This window comes from Acipenser ruthenus, chromosome 3, assembly GCF_902713425.1.
Source record: "Acipenser ruthenus chromosome 3, fAciRut3.2 maternal haplotype, whole genome shotgun sequence".
Classification (NCBI taxonomy): domain Eukaryota; kingdom Metazoa; phylum Chordata; class Actinopteri; order Acipenseriformes; family Acipenseridae; genus Acipenser; species Acipenser ruthenus.
This window is the reverse complement of record NC_081191.1, coordinates 79,322,587-79,345,949: the sequence shown is the minus strand read 5'-3', so window position 1 is coordinate 79,345,949 and position 23,363 is coordinate 79,322,587. Positions and strand designations below refer to the sequence as shown.

The following is a 23,363-nucleotide window of genomic DNA, read 5'->3' as shown; positions in this document are numbered from 1 at the left end:
AGTTTGAGAATTAATCTTTTATGCAGGACTTTGTCAAAAGCTTTCTGGAAATCTAAATAAACCATGTTGTATGCTTTGCAATTATCCATTTTCAATGTTGCATCCTCAAAAAAGTCAAGTAGGTTAGTTAGACACAATCTCCCTTTCCTAAAACCATGCTGACTATCTCCCAGGATATTGTTACCATATAGGTAATTTTCCATTTTGGATCTTATTATAGTTTCCATAAGTTTACATATAATAGAAGTCAGGCTTATTGGTCTGTAGTTACCTGGTTCGGTTTTGTCTCCCTTTTTGTGGATCGGTATTACGTTTGCTATTTTCCAGGCTGTCGGTACAACCCCTGTGTCAAGAGACTGTTGCATGATCTTGGTTAGCGGTTTGTAAATAACTTCTTTCATTTCTTTGAGTACTATTGGGAGGATCTCATCCGGCCCAGGGGATTTGTTTATTTTAAGAGCTCCTAGTCCCTTTAACACTTCTGCCTCTGTTATGCTAAAGTTATTTAAAATTGGATAGGAACAGGTCGACATGTGGGGCATGTTGTCCGTGTCCTCCTTTGTAAAAAACCTGTGAAAAGTAATCATTTAATATATTTGCTATTTTTTTTTTCTTCATCTATGATTTTGCCATTTGTGTCTCTTAGACATTTAACCTCCTCTTTAGCCCCCTTAGCAATATTGATTTCTCTCTTGGCCTTTCTAACTTCCTTTTTGACTTGTGTTTGCAGTTCCAAGTACTCTTTCTGTGTACTTTGTTTTTGGTCCCTTTTAAACGCTCTGTAAAGTACCTTTTTTCGCTGAATATTTTTTTTAGTTGGTCTATTAAACCATTTTGGCTATTTTGTTTTAGATTTAGATTTGTCTACTTTTGGGATGTAATTGCTTTGCACATCTAGTACTACATTTTTAAAAAACAGCCATCCTTTTTCTGTGGATGTTTTCTCTATTTTACTCCAATCTACTTCTTTTAGTCTCTGTTTCATACCTTCATAGTTTGCTTTTCTAAAATTGTAAACCTTAGCTATAGTCATTACTTTTGGGGTTTTAAAAAATACTTCAAATGAGACCATGTTGTGGTCTGAGTTTGCCAAATGGCTCTCTGACCTCTGTTTTAGTTATTCTGTCTTCATTATTTGAAAAGACTAAATCAAGGCATGCCTCCCCTCTAGTCGGTGCCTTGACAAATTGCGTTAGGAAGCAGTCATTTGTCATTTCCACCATTTCAATTTTGTCCGTCGTGCTCCCCATTGGGATCTCCCATTTTATACGGGGGAAGTTGAAATCCCCCATTAGTATGGCTTCTGTCCTGCCTGTCTTTCCTATACAGTGTGTACCCACTAATATTATATTTGTCTCCATCACTCTCAGACAACCAAGTTTCTGTAACACCTATCACATCGTAGTTACTTGTTAGTGCAGTAGCTTCAAGTTCTAACATTTTGTTTCTGAGACTTCTAGCATTAAGATAAATACATTTAATAGTTGTCTTACCTGAGTTGTTGCCCTTGTTTTGATGTGGTCTCCCTTCTGTTTTTTTTGTTTTCTCCCCCCTTCCTTTCTAGTTGAAATGCTTCTGGACCTCCTCAAGGATCCTTTCTCCGAGTAGATTGGTTCCCTTTCTGTTTAAGTGCAGTCCGTCCCACCTATATAGATAGTCCTTGTTATAGAATGTGCTCCAATGTTCAAGAAAGGTGAAGCCTTCCTGTGTGCACCACGATTTTAGCCATGTATTTTGATTTTGTATTTCCAGCTGTCCATATGGTCCTTTGCAAGGTGCCGGCAGTATCCCAGAAAATACCACAGTTTTGGCGTTGTCTTTTAATTTCCTTCTTAGCTCTCTGAATTTGTTTTGCAGGGATCTTGGTCTGTCTCTTCCAATGTTGTTTGTACTGATGTGGACGACTACTACCGGGTCGTCTCCTGTTCGTTCTAGGAGCCTGTCCACGTTCTCAGTGCTTGACAGAGGCTCCTGGAAGGCAGCACACTGTTGTAGTAAGGGGGTCCAAACTGCGAACTGAACTTGCTGTGTTTCTCAATATGGAGTCCCCAACAATCATGATCTCCCTTCTTTTTGCTGCCTGGTCAGCACTGTTTATAGGGTCCTGGATGTTGTTTCTTTCATTCTTGATGCTGGTTTTGGTCATCTAAATGTTGAAGTGGCTCAAATTTGTTGGATGTCTGAACCCAGCTGTTTCGACTCTCTTCTATCTCTCTGGTGGCTTTCAGTCTGCTAGGGGTGCAGACTTCCATGAATTGTGGGTGTGTCAGCTCCTCAAACTCCTGTTGCTGTCTCATTTCCTCCAGCTCCTTTTCTAGCAGGCTTAATCGTTGAAGCAAGTCCTGGATCGTGCGGCACTTTACACAAACTTGGTTGAGCTCTGTTGGGTTTTCTCGGATTTCCCACATCATGCAGTTGTCAGATTACTGGCTTGAAGACCATGTTGTTGTTTTTTTTTTGGAAGTTCAGTTTAGCTTCTGCAGCTGTCAGTCTGCTTTCAAACTGCTTTTAACTGTGTTGTACTTGTCCACTCGTACTTCTCCCACGCTGTCGCTTCCACATGCTGTCGCTGGGAAGACTGCCTGCCTTTTGTTTGTTTGTACTTGTTCTGCGGGCTCCGCCCCTCCCCCGTGTCTCAGAACGCAGCGGAATTTGAATCAGCTGCTCAGAGTTTCAGCTTGTTATCAGAAAAATACACGCAGCTGTAAGGCTTTAAGTTACAATGTTTTCTGATTAAAGCAACTCCAGATTTAATTTAAAGATGTAATTCCTCCTTTCTGCTTCTAACTGTGTTGAACTTGTCCACTCGTACTTCTCCCATGCTGTCGCTTCCACACGCTGTCGCTGGGAATTACAGAACTTGGTTGCATCTTGGGGTCTCCAAATCTACAATTAGACACCACCTCCATGCCAATAGGCTATTTGGAAGGGTTGCCAGAAAGAAAGCCTTTATTGAGAGCAACCAACAAACGTAAGTGTCTGGAGTTTGCTAAACGGCATTGGCACTTCAATTGGAACCAGGTGCTATGGTCAGATGAGAGGAAAATAGAGCTCTTTGGCCACACACACCAGCGGTGGGTTTGGCGTCGAAAGAAGGATGCATGTGCAGAAAATGAACCTCATACCTTCTGTAAAATATGGTGGTGGATCTTTGATGTTATTGGGCTGTTTTGCTTCCACTAGTCCTGGGGCCCTTGTTAAGGTCAACTGCATCATGAACTCTACCTAGTACCAGGACATTTTTGCCACAAATCTGGTTACCTCTGTCAGGAGGCTGAAACTTGGCCGCACGTGGATCTTCCAGCAAGACAATGACCCCAAGCACACATCAAAATCCATAAAGAAATGGTTAATTCACCACAAAATCAACATTTTGCAATGGCCATCTCAGTCTCAGGACTTGAACCCCATTGAAAACCTGTGGTTTCAATTGAAGAGGGCAGTCCATAAGCGTAGACCGAAGGATATCAAGGATCTGTAAAGATTCTGTATGGAGGAATGGTCTGATCCCTCCCAATGTGTTCTCCAATCTCATTAAACATTATAGAAAAAGACTCAGTGCTGTTATCCTTGCAAGGGGAGGGTGCACAAAGTACTGAAAACAAGGGTGCCAATAATTGTGACACATTTGTTTTTTGGAAATAAGTTTATAATTTGAGAAATGTGTAATTTTGGTTGATTCCATTGAATCATTAATAAAGTCAAATATATTCCACATTTTAGAAAATTACAATATAGCCCAGTACTGGTATTATTTATTTTATACAGTCTTTTTTGCTAATCTTTATCAAGGGTGCCAATAATATATATATATATTAGAAAGAAATTCAGTTAGGGTCTGAAGTTATAAAATCAAGTGTTTCTTAATTTAGTAATTCCTACATTTTTTTCCCCCTTTGTATCGGGTATTTGTTGGAGATATTCTGGTAGAAACTGGGACTACAATCATTACCACTGAAACCACTGATAACCATTGAAAAGAATGCCTACGCAACCACTAAAACAAAACTGGGAATGTACCTGTGAAGTAAGAGTTCATATTAAAGCTCTTCATAAAGAAAGCTGTGATCAAAGGAATATTTATTTCTCTTGCAAAACATTCACATGCTCTTTGCTCTTTTATGTGACATAATTTCATTTAGCATTTAACAGAGAAGAGTATATTCATCCTGAGCAACATTATTGCACAAGGATTGTTTCTGCTAACCACCTCAGAATAATCTTAAAAGGTCATTGCATACTGTTGTTGCCAAGTATTTGTTTGGCTGGGTGCCAATTCTGCTTTAGAACTCATGGTTTGAACAGATTTTGTGTGTTTTCTGAGAAAACTGTGCACTATAAAAAGATTCAGTTTGAGGGCCTGGTTTTCATTTTTAGTATCGTTTTTTTCCTATTTTTTAAAACATAGCGATTACATTACGAAAAAGCACTGTTCATTTTAATTTACATTTAGTCTGGTGTAGGCATGTTCAATTTTCACATAGGAAGACACAACATTCTTTCTTAATGTTCAAGATTCAGTTAGACTGTGTTTTTTTTTTATTTTTCTTAAGTAAAAACTGCAATTAATAAATAGATTTGTAATTTAAAACCAACCTGAACTGTAACTGAGTATATGCACCTGTGTAACGTGGCATGGCCATTGCATAAAAGGATTTCATCCTATTTGAATGGAAAATAAATACAATTTCTACTTTAAGTGAATCAGTCAATTGACCTACATGGTAAATATACAGCTGAAGTGTCTGAATCATGTTGAAATTAACAAACAGCATAAACAGTAAGATGAACAAGGAATCTAAAGCTAACTAGGATACCTTGGCCCTCAGAGTTTACCTTCAGCAGCATGGGGATTCTTAGAGTTCCCAGAGCAGCAGGATACATTACACCAGTCCGAGGTTGAAAGCTCATGGTCGCCTAGGTACAGGAGCTTCAGCTTTCTGCCTTGCCCACCTGGGGACTGACAGATTAATTGGTGTATTATAACCTGTGTTATTTTTTTATACCCTGGCTTCTAAACCAAGTTTTTAAAACGCAAGGCAGCATCTGTAAACGTAAAGAGCTAAGCTTCATGATAAAAAAAAATTGATGCTTTAGTATGCTTCCTCTACAACATGAAGACTAGTTTACAAGTCTGCTCGCCTGGCTGATGTCAAGGATTTACAAAATTATTTGTTGGGTTCTAATATTTTACTGAGTTCCTGGAGGGAAGCACACTTTCTGGCCTCACTTATTTTCAGTGACACCAGCTGAAGAATAAACCTGGGAGGGACTGCACTGACATTATTACTTAAAGTAAGACTTAGAATATTGTAACGACCCTGGATCTGCTGTAACCGCATCTGGGAAGGTTCTGTGACCCAGAGTTAAAGGTTCAACTGCAGCAGGTGCTCAGGGACCAGAGACGGGAGAATCGCCACCAATCAGAAGCTCGGCTTGCCTCGTGAGTGGGACCCGGTTGCAACATTGTTGTCACAAATCAGGGGATAAGATGTTGCAACAATCAAGGGATCAAGAATGGGAAGCCGTGCATGCATGGGATTGGTGGCTGGTGCACCAGGGGCGTGGCCTGGACGGGGAATATACGCAGCAGGCTGCTGAGACGAACAGTGTGGTGTGAGACGAAAGAAAGCTGAAGAACAAGGAGAGAATTGAAGAAGAAACAGCAAACGAGAGCCACAGAGAAGCGGGACTAAACCAAGAAAGAAAACAGAATGCAGTTAGTGGGCTGTAGGACACAGCCAGAACTGTGTTTGGATTTTCTTATTTTGTCAGTCTGAGTAGCACTACACTGCTCAGCTGTAGCTGTACCACTGGCTGGCTATATGTACGTATCGGTCTTCATCCCCACCACAGGACAATAAGCCCACAGGATACATTATTCATATTGCATTCCAAGCAGGTCTTTCCTGATCCATTTTAAAAACTCACAAAATCCTATGAATAGCTTTTATTCCTCTATTACAATATAATTTAGTAAAAAAAAGTGCATTAAAACAAGTGAGTTATTAACATACATGCTCCCCCAGTTCTGTAAATACAAAATTGAAGTCATCAGTATCATGAACAGTAGATAACCATATCGTACATCCACCATCCACAATTGTAAGTCACCCTGGCTAAGGGTGTCTGCTAAGAAATAAATAACAATAATATGTATATGTAAAAATATAGTGCTGTGAAAAAGTATTTGCCCCGTCTGATTTTCTGCATTTTTGCACAATTTTCACATTGTATTTGGTCAGATTTTTTTGTGCGTTGTAGTAGTATATCGAGAGTCTGAGAGAAAAAATTACACCAAAGTTTGGTGCTTCTTTCATTTGTTTGTTGTGCAATGTAATCAAACATGCAATCTTCAGGTGTGAAAAAGTTATTGCCCCCCCACCCCGCCCAGGTAACTCAACCCAATTAAAGGGATAATTAGGGTCAGCTGTTTGAGTACTTTGGTTAACAACCTGGCCTGATTTGGGCCAGCCCTACCCAATATAAATCTGACTAACTTTCGCCCTTACCATCAGAGTGAAGTTGTCAGCACACAGGTTCTAGAGGCACATCATGCCACGAACAAAAGAAATTCCTGAAGACCTCCGGAAAGAAGTTGTTGACGCCTATCAGTCTGGAAAGGGTTACAAAGCCATTTCTAAGGCTCTGGGGCTCCACCAAACCACAGTCAGAGCCATATTGTCCAAATGGAGAAAGTTTGGGACAGTAATGAATCTTCCGAGGAGTGGTCGTCCTGCCAAAATCTCTCCAAGAGCAAGGCATAAAATTGTCCAGGAAGTCACAAAGAACCCTAGAACAACATCCAGGGATCTGCAGGCCTCTCTCGCCTCAGCTAAGGTCAGTGTTCATGACTCCACCATCAGAAAGACACTGGGCAAAAATGGGATTCATGGCAGAGTAGCAAGGCGGAAACCATTGCTCACTAAGAAGAACATGAATGCTCGTCTCAAGTTTGCCAAAAAGCACCTGGAACTTTTTGACCGACACGGGCCCAGAAGTCTGGCAAAAACCAAACACTGCAATCCACAGTAAGAACCTCATACCAACGGTCAAGCATGGTGGTGGTAGTGTCATGGTTTGGGGAATCTTTGCTGCATCAGGACCTGGCGCCTTGCCATCATTGAAGGAACCATGAATTCTGCTCTGTATCAGAGAATTCTACAGGAGAATGTCAGGCCATCCGTCCGTGAGCTGAAGCTGAAGCGCAGCTGGGTCATGCAGCAAGACAATGATCCGAAACACACAAGCAAGCCTACAAGAAATTTAAAGTTTTGGAATGGCCTAGTCAAAGTCCAGACTTAAACCCCATTGAGATGTTGTGGCAGGACCTGAAACAAGCAGTTCATGCTCAAAAACCCCAAAATGTCACCGAGTACAAGCAGTTCTGCATGGAGGAGTGGGCCAAAATTCCTCCACAGCGCTGTGAGAGACTAATCAATAACTACAGGAAGCGTTTGGTTGCAGTTATTGCTGCTAAAGGTGGCGTAACCAGTTATTGAGTCTAAGGCGATTACTTTTTCACACGGGGGCATTGGGTGTTGCATAACTTTCTTTAATAAATAAATGAAATATGTATCAAATTTTTGTGTTTTTTGCTCACCCAGGATCCCTTTAATCTAATATTAGGTTTTGGTTTAAGATCTGATAACATTGTCAAAAATATGCAAAAATGCAGAAAATCAGACAGGGGGCAAATACTTTTTCACGGCACTGTAAGTGTTACATACCGGAACACATGGACAGACAGGTTCTTCCATTGATCCCCAGATTTTAATACTCAATATATTTATACATAACCAATGTAAACTATCCACTTTGTCATTAACAAATGTCAAATGCAATAAGTTTGTTTGTTTTTTGATAAACATTATTTACCTTGAATTGTGTTATAATAAGCTTAATGTGCCAATACTTTTGTCTGCGACTGTAAACATAGTTACATCAACCCATTAACATGTCTGACTCACAGCTGATCTTGGCCTTAAATGCTGTAATCAATCATATAACACATTACACAGTTCACATCCTTTGTATAATATTTCCTAATGATGAAAATAGGCAGAAATTTTACAATTAATGTTTCAGAATACTGTAAAATTTGGAAGAGGTGTAGATTAGATGTGTACCATCATTAGTTAAAATGAAACTGTGTAATGGGCTATATGAGTCATTTAATTATTAATGATATCTGATAATTCGCAGCACCCTTGTGTGATAAAAAGAAATCTATATGAAATATAGGAAATAGAAACTTCATCCACCACAACGTGCAGCAAAAGCATAATAAATATTGATACTTTCCAAAGTACACAGTCTTGAGGATATTCAAGGTCTGTATTTGTAGGGCTGATAATTATCCATTTTCCCGACTTTAATGTTGTTAAACATGAAAACAGACTTACTAGAAAAAATGTTGTCTATATGAACGATTCTACTTCCTGCATGCTTATATACACATAACTAATACATTAATAAGGTTTGTAGGAATTACATATTACCAGTCTGGTACAGCCAGATCAGTTTATCCATGTTAGCCAATATAGCATATCATAGTGGAATAAACAGTTAAAAAAAAAAAAAAAAAACACACACCCAGTAAAGAATTTATATACATCAATTTTTAAACAAGCAAGTTTCATTTTATACTGACTACACCGAGACATTCTATCGCATATTCCACTGTATATGAAATCTTCCAAAAGCAAACAATTAAATACTATTTAAAACCAAAAGAGGAAAAGAAAACCTAAACATGTTTTCAATATAATTTATTAAGTCATTTAGCAATCTAAGAAGTTAGCAGCCATCAGCAGTTCCAGTGCAATCTCAGGTGCAATGGGGAATTCGGGGATCTCTGTGGAGCTGTTGGTGTAGCGGACCTTGTAGGTAAAGTACATGCATACTTTGGAAAGGACATGAGACGGGATCTCCCTGAAATTTACTTCATTGGTTTCGTTTTCAGCAAACTGACCTGTAACAGAAAAAATAAATAAATAATAATACGTACATAGTTTGTAGCGCTTAGTTTTACAAATGCAACACATTCAAAACAAAATGTTAAGCATCCCTGGGGCACAGGTGATGGGGTAGAACAGTTTACAAACAGACCTAAAATGGATATGTGAAAAAGATAATTGAAACAGTGTGGCAGTGATATAATCAATTTCCTTGGATTTATTTTCTTTAAAATCTCAATCTCTTCGGCCACGACAATAGTTCATGTAAAGCCCCAGGGTAAAGTACCTAAATCAGCTCATCTGCAGGATCTGAAATCAGGGTGCAGATCGATTACATTGGATCTTAAACACAGGGACTGTGTATGCCAAAAAATAAATAAATATAAATAAAATAAATTAATAGGTTCATATTTTCAGAAACATGGTATAAAAAGTTAAATTACAGTAATTGCAGATATCAGTGTGTTATAATGCAGTGAGCAGTTTTGCTCAGGTTGACTGATTTGAGTGACATTCTGCATGACTGCCTCACTGACCAGCTGTTCACTTGATGATCTAACTAGTGCTGAGGAGACACACAAGCAGTGTGTTTGGAGGAATAAAAAAAAAGTGCAAAGTGCATAAAACATAAGTAAACAGTTATATATAATTTATAGTGTTGGGCTAAACACAGGATTTTCACGTTCGGATATTCGCTCAACTTAAATATTCGTTCGTTTTCAAAAAGTAATAAAAGCCATTGTGTTGCTCAGAACGCAGGCAGAGACAGCATAGCAGCAGGGGCAGGGGGCGTGGCCGTGGCCCTGTGTGTGTGTGCCTTTAAATTTACAGCAAGACGTTACAATATGTAACACGATAAAATAGAAAAATATCCCAGGAGTAAGGAATACGTTGTGTAGGCCTTACTTTACCCCAGTGAATTAACTACCAAACAAATGATATCAAATAGCAGATCAAGTTAAACGTTTTGTTTATTCCTGAAATAAATAGTACATAAAGTTGACACCGCATTTTATTTACTATTTTTTCCCATTCCTTGCCATTGCCGTTTCTTCACTGTAAACAGTGGCCATAGAAACGTTTTCATAAAGTAATAACATGAGGTTTACTTGTGCCTTTTTGTAGCTTAAGCATATGAAAACTGAAATGTAACTTTAAACAATTCAAATAAAACAAAACATGGAAATGGCATTGTAAAATGAAGGGGGAAAAAAAAAGTTTTGATTCTCGTTTATTACATTCCACAGTCACAAAAAAAAAAATTATATAAAAATCCATCTAAAAATCACTACACATTTCCAGAATGATGTGCTTGTCTTTCATCCATCTCCAGTGCAAGGTATTTTTGTCATTTCTAGCAAATATGAACATATGTTTTTTGTATCCGAATCCATGTCAAAAAAATATTTGTGCGAATATTTGTCCCAGCACTAAAATAATATGATTATATATATATATATATATATATATATATATATATATATATATATATATATATATATACATATACACACACACACACACACTGGTTTGCAGAAGTATTCACCCCCTACCAATGATGTCACATTTTGTTGAATTACAAATAATTTATGCACAGTTTTTCAAACTAACTTTTTTTATTCAAAGCTGTAGTGGTTAAACTGAACACGGTTATAGGAGGAGGAGGTAAAAAAAATGTCAGCAAAACTTGCAAAGAATGTACAAAATGAAATTTACTGGTTGTATAAATATTCAGCCCCTTAAATCAGTACTTGGTAGATGCACCTTTTGCAGCAATTACTGCTATGAGTCTTTTTAGATAGGTCTCTACTAGCTTTGTACAGTAGGATGGTGAAATTTTTGCCCATTCTTCATAGGAAAATTGCTCCAGTTCTGATAAGTTTGTTGGGGATCATCGATGGAATGCAATCTTCAAGTCTCGCCATAAATTTTCAATTGGATTCAAGTCAGGACTTTGACTGGGCCACTCAAAAACATTAATTCTCTTCTTGTTCAACCACTCCAGTGTGGCTTTGGCTTTGTGCTTCAGGTCATTGTCCTGCTGAAATGTGAATTTCCTCCCCAGTTTCAGTCTTTGCTGACTCAAAGAGGTTTTCCTCAAGGATTCGCCTGTTCTTTGCACCATTCATTCTCCCCTCTATCCTGACAAGCTTCCCAGTCCCTGCTGAAGAGAAGCATCCCCATAACATGATGCTGCCACCACCATACTTGACAGTTGGGATGGTGTTGACTGGGTGATGTGCAGTGTTGGGCTAGCGCCAGTCGTAACGCTTGGAATTTTGACCGAAAAGTTCAATTTTTTATCACGTCTGACCACAAAACCTTTTTCCATATGTCTGCAGCATCATCTACATGCTTTTTTGCAAACTCCATACATGCTTGAAGATGAGGCTTTTTGAGTAATGGCTTTTTTTTTTTTCACCCAAAAACATGCAAGTGATCTAGTCTGCTAGAAGCGCAATCAATCCTTATTGTTAAAGGCACAGTAGCACCTGCAAGACGGGTGGATCAGGTTTTTTTTCAGCCAGGCGGCAACAGCCACTTTGCCTGGCAGCACGCCTGGCTGAAAAGGCCTGGGCAGAACCCTGTACCTATTCAGTTAATTTCATATGTTGATGCACAAGTGTCATGACAAGTAATACATATGTATTTATTTATTGATTCATATTGTGTCTGGTGGCTAACTCTTAGAGAACACTGTAGTTATAAGAACACTTCGCTTGCTTCGAGGGGTGTTCTCTTAGCCGGAGAGTACTGTACTTACCAGGGCCACTCAACATGGCTTTGATGGTTCCAGAAGTCAAAGCATGCTCTCTCTTCACGATGAATTCATGGCCATCTGAGGAAATCAGCTTTACATACATAGCATCTGGGCCTTCACAGCCTCCATAAGCCTTTTCTTCCCCATCTTAAAAAAAAAAAAAAATGTATTCAAGGAACTGATTTTATTACATTGACTACCTTAGAAAACATTCAGTTACACAGCAATCAATAATAACTGACTGTGTGGCAGGGACAGGAGCAGCACATTTAGAGTGTGCATCTTTGAAGATTCAGTAAGTCTGCAGTTTTGCTAAAAGTATTATTGCATATCTAGTTGCTCTTTTTTTTGGTAATCTTCAAAATATTATTTACGGTAAAGGTATGCATTTCCAAATAAATGACATGGCATTAGATTTATATAAGATCCTGATCTAAAAATCTACTTACCCATTATTCCTTTTAATTTAACTGCTACCTTTGTTTTACACCTACAATGAAACACAAAAGAATGTTAAGGTGTTGATATTGATTTTTGTACTTGCTCTGAATTTGAAAAGTTTAACAGGTTTCAGACATATTCTATTTAAAAAATATATATATAGAAAACTGCACCAGTAAGCAGCACATTTAAACTTCTTAGTGGGGTGGACAAATGTATCATAGGTGTTTTAAGTGGTTTTGTTAGGATTATTTTCACTTTTTTGGTACTGTACAAACTGAAACTTTCATGAGTGGTGAGAAAAAAAAAAAAAGATTTAAAACAACTATAGCCTACATAATCTACCATGGGTTTATACACTCCAAAAAAAAAATGTACCACTAATTAATCCGACGCTTCTTTCGTCAAGGTACATAACTATTTTCTTCAGCTGACAAGAACTACAGTAAGAGTGTTCTTAACAGCATAAGCTGGATAACCCATCCGGCCAGCTGCCATTTTGGATACAACGAATTTAGCTGTTCAAAATCTGCCACCACAGCTGTATTTTAGAAGAACAAAAATGAATACATTTGGAATTTGAAAAATAGTTAAATTTAAGTAGGCTTGGTTTAAATACGGATTGTTCTCAACCTGAAATCACTGCACTAGACTTGGTTGTGCAAGTAGCTATACAACAGGTCAATCGTTGGCACAGGTTTACTGAAAACGTCTATCGCAGAAAAGCAATACATTCTTTAAAATAATAATAATAATAATTTGGATGGTGAAAAGACGTCATCCCTAATATCGCCAACAACCCCTGTTGAAACTTTTTTTTGCCAATTACAAGTGAGAAACACAAACACACTACCCATGAACCAGAGTAATGTATTGAAATCGGTATAATAAATAAGCAGAAGCCAGCAGATTCAACTAAAATTAGCTTGAAGCTTCATTTTAAATGTTGTTTTGAGAACACGCTTAAATTGGAGCTGTAATAAACAAAACCCGGTAGAATATAATGTTTTATACTAAGTGCACACAGCAGAGTGACAGATTTATGTAACGTATTTATTCGACAAGGTACGAATTGTGGAAATATAAAACACGCTTGTTAAAATCGGTTGAATTTCCGTAACTAATTCAGGTTACAAACCAAAACAATTTCAACTTGCATTTAGGACCAGTATCAAGTCAACACATTACCAATTTATTAAATCGTGATATATAAAAAAAACATGCAGATACCGTACGTGAGAGTCTGTATGGAGCAACATGGTACTAAAACACTGTATGAAAAGTCAATAAATAATAAGTACGGTTAACATCACAGCAAGAAAAAAGGCCTCGGTCTCTGGCAGATTAGGCCTTATGTTCTACGATTTACAGAAATATGTACGGTACTAAACGTACCGGCGATACATAATTCAGCGCAGCTTATTCCATCTAACTTTTAAAAAACAAATAAAAAAAACACACATACACTACAAGTTATAATCATTCCTTACCACCAACACCGATGCGGTACCTTCTTTTCTGAGAGCCGTCTATCCCTTTACAGGAAGTCGATCAACTGCATGAGTAATCACTTCCGTGGGTCACCAAAAGTAGAGTGTGCTGTGCAGGCTTAATGTAGACTGCGGGAAACCAGAAATTGAAAGCCTGCTAAAATTTACGCAGTCATATTTGGTAGGGCAAGCTTTTTTTATGTTACTAAAGCATTATATAATTTATTATAAGGTGCTTATTACTTTATTGCCGTTCATTTCAAATACACAATACGCCAATAATGCAAATTCATAAACAACGGTACAAATTGTTATTTCAAATATGCAATTTACAGTTATTTACACATATATTCTTCTTAAATCACGTATTTGTCTTTTTACGTCGATGTGACGTTATTGCGATCAGATGAATAATTTGCTAACAATATATTGTAGCGTGCACGGGGGAAGGCAGCAGCAGGACTGGTAGATGACGTACTCGCACACAGGGTGCGTTCACGAGAGGCAGGCTTTGTTAAACTTGTAGGAACATAAAGGTTTAGAATGTGTGCACCAGGGAATGTTCTTTGGGGTGATCACCGCGATGGAGGCATAGAATATATTTTGACAACCTCTTAAGACTTTTCGGTTTTCATGTCGCAATATCCATTTTGAACACTTGGTATAAGCGGGCTGAAATGTTGCGAATTTTATTAGAAGGGGTTGTCGGTAAATAGCGAGTGTCTGGCTTTCGATTTACAGTGACCGAAATTAATCGAGTCGTCACTGGGCAATGCAATAAACCGTGCGTCAGTACTTTAAATTGGTCCCCTAAATCAGTTCCTAGTATTTAACCAATTTAAACGACGATTGCGAGTACTGTACAGACATGGCTGTCATGATTTGTAGATTGATGAGAGTTTTTCTAAAATTTCCCCCACATTCACAGACACTAAAGTAGTTTCTTTTTGTTTTTTTGATTTTTTTTTCCAACCAGAGAAATCTCAGAAATCCCCATAAGTTCAAATAGATAACGTTTTTTTTTTTAAATAGGCTATTGCACCCGTAACCTTCCTGAACAGTACGCTACATACAATTGGTATGCTGATATATACAGTGCCGTGAAAAAGTATTTGCCCCCTGTCTGATTTTCTGCATTTTTGCATATTTTTGACACTGAATGTTATCAGATCTTCAACCAAAACCTAATATTAGATAAAAGGGACCCTGAGTGAACAAATAACACAAAAATTTGATACATATTTCATTTATTTATTAAAGAAAGTTATGCGACACCCAATGCCCCCGTGTGAAAAAGTAATCGCCCCCTTAGACTCAATGACTGGTTACGCCACCTTTAGCAGCAATAACTGCAACCAAACGCTTCCTGTAGTTATTGATTAGTCTCTCACAGCACCGTGGAGGAATTTTGGCCCACTCCTCCATGCAGAACTGCTTCAACTCTGACATTTGTGGGTTTTCGAGCATGAACTGCTCGTTTCAGGTCCTGCCACAACATCTCAATGGGGTTTAGGTCTAGACTTTGACTAGGCCATTCCAAAACTTTAAATTTCTTGTTCTTCAACCATTCTGATGTAGACTTGCTTGTGTGTTTCGGATCATTGTCTTGCTGCATGACCCAGCTGCGCTTCAGCTTCAGCTCACGGACGGATGGCCTAACATTCTCCTGTAGAATTCTCTGATACAGAGCAGAATTCATGGTTCCTTCAATGAGGGCAAGGCGTCCAGGTCCTGATGCAGCAAAGGTTCCCCAAACCATGACACTACCACCACCATGTTTGATCATTGAGGTTCTTACTGTGGAATGCAGTGTTTGGTTTTCACCAGACATAACGGGGTGCATGTCGGCCAAAAAGTTCCACTTTTGACTCATCTGTCCATAGAACATTGTTCCAGAACTCTTGAGGATCATCCAGGTGCTTTTTGGCAAACTTGAGACAAGCATTCATGTTCTTCTTAGTGAGCAATGGTTTCCGCCTTGCTGCTCTGCCATGAATCCCATTTTTTCCCAGTGTCTTTCTGATGGTGGTCATAAACACTGACCTTAGCTGAGGCGAGAGAGGCCTGCAGATCCCTGGATGTTGTTATAGGGTTCTTTGTGACTTCCTGGACGATTTTACGCCTTGCTCTTGGAGAGATTTTGGCAGGACGGCCACTCCTGGGTAGATTCACTACTATCCCAAACTTTCTCCATTTGGACAATACGGCTCTGACTGTGGTTCGGTGGAGCCCCAGAGCCTTAGAAATGGCTTTGTAACCCTTTCCAGACTGATAGGCATCAACAACCTTTTTCCGGAGGTCTTCAGGAATTTCTTTTGTTCGTGGCATGATGTGCCTCTAGAACCTGTGTGCTGACAACTTCACTCTGATGGTAAGGGCCAAAGTTAGTCAGATTTATATTGGGCAGGGCTGGCCCAAATCAGGCCTGGTTGTTAACCAAAGTACTCTAGCTGACCCTAATTATCCCTAAATAACTTTTTCACACCTGAAGATTGCATGTTTGATTACCTTGCACACCAAACAAATGAAAGAACTGGGGGGGGGGGGGGATCAGAAGAGAATAGAAGAATCTATAGAGTGGAAAAAAAAAACTACTGTGATACATGATGACGTAATCTAAGCTGATGCAACAACCATTCTTACACACCCAAAAACCAAATGCAACAAACAAGGCAGTCAACCTACAACCTACAAAAATCTAGAAAAAAACAGATCATCTGTATAAAGCTGTTGTCGTAAGATGTGCTTTAAAACACAAGAATAGTTTTCGAAACAAGCATCCTGTATAACTGAGAAAAAATAAAGTGGGATGGGCTTGTTAAAGTAGCATATCTGAACACTGGTCTCTTATCAGTTCCTAATTAACATTACTTGAAAGCAAACCTCTTATTCTGAAACAACTACACCAGATTACTGAAAAAGAAAGTAAGGTCTGAAAGGGGAAGTAAAAGAAGGGGAAGTAAAACCTTAAATTGTCAGTTTTTCAGCTTCTCATTACTTTTTTTTAATGTTTCAAATGTTTTAAATATGATACAGCATATTCTGTTATTTTTTACATTTGGTTCTGCACTTGGAGAAAAATATGTACTGTGTTCTACAGAAGAGCTTGATACATGGTACTCTTTTAGTGGTAAGTTAATTTACAAAGCTTTATCGCAATTAGCTGTAAACAGAAATGACCTGTGTATGTCTACTGTTTTCATTCTGCTGTTTATTTGTAGCTACAGTATTTGTATTTGTCTGCTTAAATAACCTTTCACATTATTTCAAATCAACATTAGTGTTCGTCTTCTTGAAAATGAGGTTTATGGCCCTCATTTGGCCCAAGTCATAAGCATTATTTCTTAGCAGAAGATAACTGTTCATATTTATATGCAATCCCTATGATAATTAGATTATATTATCTGTTGCAACAGGTGGATTTGATCAGATGCTTCTTACAGTATTGCCCTGCCAATATAATGGTATAGGAGAGTGGGAAATAAAATTCTCAGGGATTCCATGTAAGCTATTTAACCTTTTTTTTAAAAAAATATAATTTAACCCATTTAATTACCACTTATACATGTTGTTTATTTCTTAGATTCTCTTAATTTATTATACAGGACTAATCAGACAACCTTTTAATAAATTCCAGTCATTAATGTAACTTTTTGAGGATCATGGTCTCCAACTTCAGGTAGTTCAGTTTGCCATGTTAAATTTGAGTCCAAATGTTTTTACTGCTACACTGTGGCAATAACTACATCCTAGGTTCTAATAAACCACCTTCCTATGAAAGTAGTTAACAAAATAATTCCATTAATATTCTGTTTTACATTTCCATTAGCTACATCAGTCTCAGATGTGCAGTTTTGAAAGAAACACATTATAGCAAACAAATATTTTTATTTTAAAACATTATATAGGTTCTACTTTAAGTTAAAGAAAGTTCTCAGTTTTAAAGCCTTATTTACAGGATATCTGTTTTGCTTGCACTTCCTAGGTCATTTTAACTGTGTCTTCTGGCCAAAGCACGTTACTGGCTGAAAGCATGTCGGTAAACAAGGAAATCGGTTGGTTAATGACAAGACATAATCCATTGAATCTTCATTTGAAAATGCAAGTTTTCTATAATGACCAGACAGTGGCTGAGAAAAACATTGACTGGTGCATAGAGGAGGATCAAAGAGAACAAATCTGTGGGACTATAAAAGGAGGTAAACCTGACAAAATGACAATGATTTCTGCTACCTATATTCCAGGTTACAAATACAGTCCCCACATTATTGAACCTTGCCTAATATAAAGCTATCTAGCTCTGAAGATGGGTAGTTGTCAGTCCATCCATTCAAAGATGTAAGACATCCAACCGTACAAAGTTTGTGCTGTTTGTAAATACATTTTAATTAATATTTAGAAGCATGTTTCAGATTGTTGCTCTTTAGAGCAGGGGTGCCCAGTTTTGGTCTTGGATGGTCATTCAACTATATTTTAAAAAGGTAAAATACATACGTAAAATAGGCAAATACTTCTTGGCTACTCTCATGCTACCCATCTGCTTAGCACTCTCCACTGGCTACCTATCTCTGCTCACATTCATTTCAAGACCCTTGTTCTTGCCTACTGCTCTTTTCACCATACTGCCCCCTCTGTGCTCCTCCTCTACCGACCGGCTGGTCATGCCTTACCTCCACACTGCATCCTGCCATGCCTGCTCCTTCTCTTCCTTAGCCCCTCTGTGGTGGAACCAGACACTGGAGAACTTCAGGACTGCTCCGTCTCTCATTGCCTTCCGCCAACTATTCACGACCCACCTGTTTAGACTGCACTTGTAGATAACTTGTTGTAATCCTAACTTGTTGCATCCTATTTCATATTGTATTTTAGTAGTATTATATAATAATATTTGGATGAACAGAGGCATTTAGAATATGGTTGAACAGACCGAGAATGAAATGACCTACGTTACTCTGATTTACAGGCATGTTTCAGCTTGCTGACTTTCCTTACCCTCGTGTCTCTTCAGAAAGCAATTATGTTTGTGAAAGCCATGATGTTACCTTTTCTATACACAGAGAACAACATCATCTCTCCTGAAAGCTGTTGGTTAATTAAGGATACAATTGCAGGACAGCAATTGGTGTGACCTGATCACGAATGTGTTCATAGGCACATTTTTTTTTTTGGTTGTTCTGACCACATACTGTTCCAGTGTGGGTATAACCTTAACCCTTTGCTGTCCAGTGGCCAAAATATTTGACATTGAGAAAATAGGCATTGAATAGGTCTGGGAACTTACCCAGTAAAGGGCTAGATAATGGCTATACCAGTTAAAACCAGTGACTTGTTAGTTTTAGCATTTAAGAATTGTTTAAAATATTATGAGTCACCACAAAAAAAAGGCTTGAAATGTAGTACTTCACTAATATAAAACCCATATTACATTTAATCAATCTGGTCCATAGAAATGTATACAGTGTCCATTGCATCATGTCATCTTTTACTGCTAGATTTGTGTCTGTGGAATGCAAGTAAATAAATGTGTTTGTACTGTGTATCCCCCCACCGAAATCAGTAACTGTTTTTCTTTCAGAACATTTTAATTACGAAGCAAAAATAAGGACTGCAGAATATTACCTCTCACCAGTAAGTAACAAATGTTAATTTAACAGATAACAAAAGTAAAATCACTGAAACAAACTAACAGGGTAGCTGGGTTACAACATATCTATGCCCATGCAACACATTTAAATTTCTCCCTTTATCTAATCTGATGAATTGTTCATATAACTACCTGTTTCCACTTATCTAAACCTAATGCCAATACATTAAAACTATTTAAATTTCCTTTATCCATTATGTTAATCAATAAAAACCTAGCCAAGTGAGTTCTTACACAGCTCTTTCACTCTAACAAGCAGGCTGGGAGAGGTTCTTTGTATTGTTGGTGTAGATTCTTTAGAAGGAAAGACCTGCCTATGGAATGACAATGGAAACCAGCAATACTGCTGCTGTTGAAAACAACAGTACAGATGAAAGAAACTACGATTACCTTAATGAATGTTGTAGTGTGCAGGGAAGCAGGGAAACAGGAAAGCATTAAAATAAGACCATGATCCCACAACATCATCCTTGAATAATGATCACATTAAATCACATGAGATTGTGATGTTGTTCTTACTGTTCTTAAAAGTTGTTATTAAGCCTTTTTTTTTTTGGTTTGGTTTCTGGGAAAAAAAAAAACTTAGTGGTAATGAGGTGGATTGGAAATTATTTTGTTCCTGTAGGGGGATCAGCTATAAATATGGTCCCCAGTGAGACTACTCTGAAAGCGTAAAAAACAGAGGGATTGCAATACATTGTACTGAACGACAGTGTAGTGTAGTGGTACCCAGACTAATGGCACACGGTACAAAAGGTTACTTCTTGTGTATGCTTCAGATCCACCGTGAATCTGTATAGACCAAGCAAACCTACATTAGCAAAAATACATTTTGAGACTGCAAAACATCAAATTAATAATAATAAAAAAGAAATTATAATATGACATCATAATATATGTTTTATTGTCTCTATTTACATGCAAATCTTTAACACATTTACTACCTTTTTTTTCAGGGCCTTTATGAAATTTCTATGCATTTGTTTTCTGGTTTTGATATCCAGCAAGAACTGATTCTACATGCCAATTTGACACTTTTAATAAAATAAAAGGGCACTGTATGAGAGATGGAAGGAAGACTTGTTTTTCATTATTTAAAAAAGTTTAAAATAGATCAGATACACAGCATAGCTAAACCTCTTCATACAAAAGGACTGCCACCCCAGCACTTCACAGTGTGATGGGAGAATGTATTATTTAATGAAGTTCTTAACTAAAGTTCGGGAGGAGCGTCAGACACCAATCTCCTCGTCACCAAATTGAATCATTCAATTTACACATTAGCTAATTAAGAGTGTTAGCACTATAAATACCCTTTTCACTTACCTCTCAGTTGCATTTCGATTTCATCGTAACCCACCACCTCCCCATCTCCACCTTTCTTAAAAACAATTTTAGGTTTTGTCAATGGGGGTCTCCGCCTCGTCCAGTTGGCCAGGCAGCGAGCCCTCAAACCAAGTTAGGTTTGAGGCCAAATTAATGTGTATATACAACATACTTCTCTGTAAAATCGCTTACTCCGCATTCTCCACAATAAATATTTGTACTAAAACATTTTGTGATTGGTGTTTGTCCCAAACTACTGACTTTTATTTATATATTTATTCACATTTATATAGCACCTTACGTCACATGGACCCCAAGGTGCTTTACACAAAGTTTAAAAAAATCAATCCATTGTAATAAGACATTAAAATACAAAAATTGGTAACAGAAAGAAGGCCAGTTCATATAAAAAGAAGAATAAAAACAGTAGGAACAATAATAACATTTGAAATTAGAAAGGACAACAAAAAAGCAGTTATATTTTATAATAAAAAATACTAATTTACTAGTTTGTGAAAATGCGTTTTCAGTCTTGATTTCTAGGTAATAAGAGTCCTAGCTTTTCTGACAGAATAAGGCAACGAGTTCCATAGTGTTGGAGCCTCACAAGAAAAGTCCCTTCCTCCCATACTATTTCTCTTCACCCTCGGAATAACCAGCAGCCCTGCATACTGTGATCTAAGAGTGCGACTAGGAGTGAACAGGGCCAACAACTCCTGGAAATAACTGGGTGCTAATCCATTTAGGGCTTTTAGTTAAAAGCAGAATACAAAGAAAGGGGGTATCCGGTTCAAATGGAATCATATGGTACTTGTCTCTGAATGATAAGAGATTTGTTTAGCATGGTTCCTAATTGTATTGAACTTGTGTTGATGGAACACTGTGGCAATGTGCCCCGCCCCTGTGTGCTTATTATGTGTTGTATGTTGCGTGCGTGTGTTAATGTTGGTGTATAGATTGGTACACGGGATATAAACGGGTCTGTGTTTCACGTGTGATTTAAAAAGGTAGATTTGTATTTAGGCACGAGGAGGGCACAAATCACTTCACGTGCTGGTTAAATGTAATATGTGAGCACAGGGTTGCACAGAATTAATTCACGTGCTGGGATTCAAGTGAATAATTAATTAGTAATTGAATCCCAGCACAACAGTATATATAGACACATTTTCATTCACTCAGGGTTGGGTGTTCGAGAGTGGAGAACGGGTGAGAGAGAAGGAGAAGGAGAACGTAAAGTAAAGGAAAATAAAATAATAATCTATAAGTGTTTGTACTCACCGTGTTTGTTTGTCTCTCCGTGCACCGTTTGTTAAGTGTTTAGTACGTTTTGTTTGTCTATTTATTTTGGCGCAAGTGCCGTGTCCTGTTTTGTGTTTAAAACCTTTTATTTTCTGTTCTGTCTGTTAATTATTAAATGCTGAGCGCGATCACGCGCTCAGCCTCACCAAAACCCCAAGTCTCTGTTTTTTATTTCCTGGCTCTGGTCTGACGCCACCCACTCCGGCCGTCTTTGTGACAAACACACATTTAGGGGTGTGTTTACATTAGTTGCAAACCATACTGAGGTGTCCAATTATGGCAATACATATTCAAACATGATTGACTATCTACTTGATCTGAATGACTTGCAGACCATTGACTAAATGACATAGTCAAATCATTTGCTAATGGGTTCATATTTAGTAATTAATAAACACATTTCAACAAATATGTTCAAAGTAAAATCCACATTATGAAAAGCAGGTGAAGGACAGAAGTGAATCATTAAGATTTTCTTTCTTTCTTACCTTAATGATTCCCCAGTCTCCTGTCCTAACATGTTCAATGCTTTCATGTTCTCTGCCAAATACTGTTTTAACACATTTAAACCGCCTTCCTTCAATCAAAACATTGGAACAATTGTTGTTCTGAAGTGCTGGGAGAAAATTGTGTTATTACCAAGATTTTTAAAGGCAGGCTCAAGCTTGTCTTAGAAATGTGGCATTAATAAATACATACCTTTTTGTGAATATAATCTGATTCAGAAATCAATGAGGTAACATCCAGTGAATATAAATTTAAGACAAAACAGCTTTGTAACGAGCAAGAATGAAACTTCTGGAACAAGTACAGGAAAACTGAAAAATGTGCTCCCTAAATGAGTAATAATGACCCATGGTGTGTGAGTGAGAATATCATTAAGGTGCGATTGAGTGACATCAGAATTATGTTTAAAATACATTCCTGCAATACTGACAGTATAGTAGTGAGCTTCTTGTAAATTCAGCAGGGTTTGAGCATGTTACCCATGTGACTGAAAGTTACAGTACTCGAGGTGCCCTAAGAACTACTGAGCAGGTAGGTCGGGATGTCAACATGTGAGGTTGCAGCTTGATGGAGAAATACAGGGAGTGCTGAGAGAATGTGGTTGTACTGTAGTGCTGGTTCATGGAAAGCAGTGGGCATGCACATAATTCCACCTACTGGTGAAAAGGGATTCTGCACTTAGTACTACAGACCTGACATACTGCAAAGCCAGGTCGTTTTAAGAGATTCATGATTACTTCATGATTTGTGAGCTGTGGGGTATATAACCAATGGGGACAAATTCCCTAAAACCATGGCCGCCGAGAGCCGTCCGTCATGGGCCCGGGGAAGGATTGGTATAGTATTGGTATTGGTATTGGTATTGGGGAAGGACAGGATAGTTTACTTTTTCTCAAAGTAGTTATGTTTAAGTTATTTCCAGAATTCAAACT

The 23,363-nt window shown here is 38.0% G+C and overlaps 1 protein-coding gene and 1 long non-coding RNA gene across 4 annotated transcripts; one reads left to right on the top strand and one right to left on the bottom strand.

Annotated features, from left to right (window-relative positions):
- Nucleotides 1-8,754: 8,754 nt before the first annotated feature.
- On the bottom strand, nucleotides 8,755-13,776 carry LOC117395052 (elongin-C). Of its 2 annotated transcripts, none has more exons than XM_033993904.2 (4): nucleotides 13,653-13,776; nucleotides 12,171-12,211; nucleotides 11,725-11,868; nucleotides 8,755-8,974 (listed from the first exon to the last, which is right to left on the bottom strand). In XM_033993904.2, the coding sequence occupies exons 2-4, from the start codon at nucleotides 12,172-12,174 to the stop codon at nucleotides 8,784-8,786; spliced, it is 339 nt and encodes a 112-aa protein (XP_033849795.1). In that variant the 5' UTR covers nucleotides 12,175-12,211; nucleotides 13,653-13,776; the 3' UTR covers nucleotides 8,755-8,783. The 2 variants fall into 2 exon arrangements, with proteins under 2 accessions (XP_033849795.1, XP_058873242.1); XM_059017259.1 differs by lacking the exon at nucleotides 13,653-13,776 and adding an exon at nucleotides 13,558-13,583.
- Nucleotides 13,777-13,935: 159 nt separating this feature from the next.
- Nucleotides 13,936-20,848, top strand: LOC131723942 (uncharacterized). 2 transcript variants are annotated; one of them, XR_009320281.1, is made up of 5 exons: nucleotides 13,936-16,782; nucleotides 17,069-17,155; nucleotides 17,638-17,851; nucleotides 19,228-19,280; nucleotides 20,253-20,848. It is a non-coding gene; the product is annotated as an uncharacterized LOC131723942 (long non-coding RNA). The 2 variants fall into 2 exon arrangements; XR_009320280.1 differs by having other exon boundaries at nucleotides 17,069-17,851.
- The last annotated feature ends 2,515 nt before the right edge of the window (nucleotides 20,849-23,363 follow it).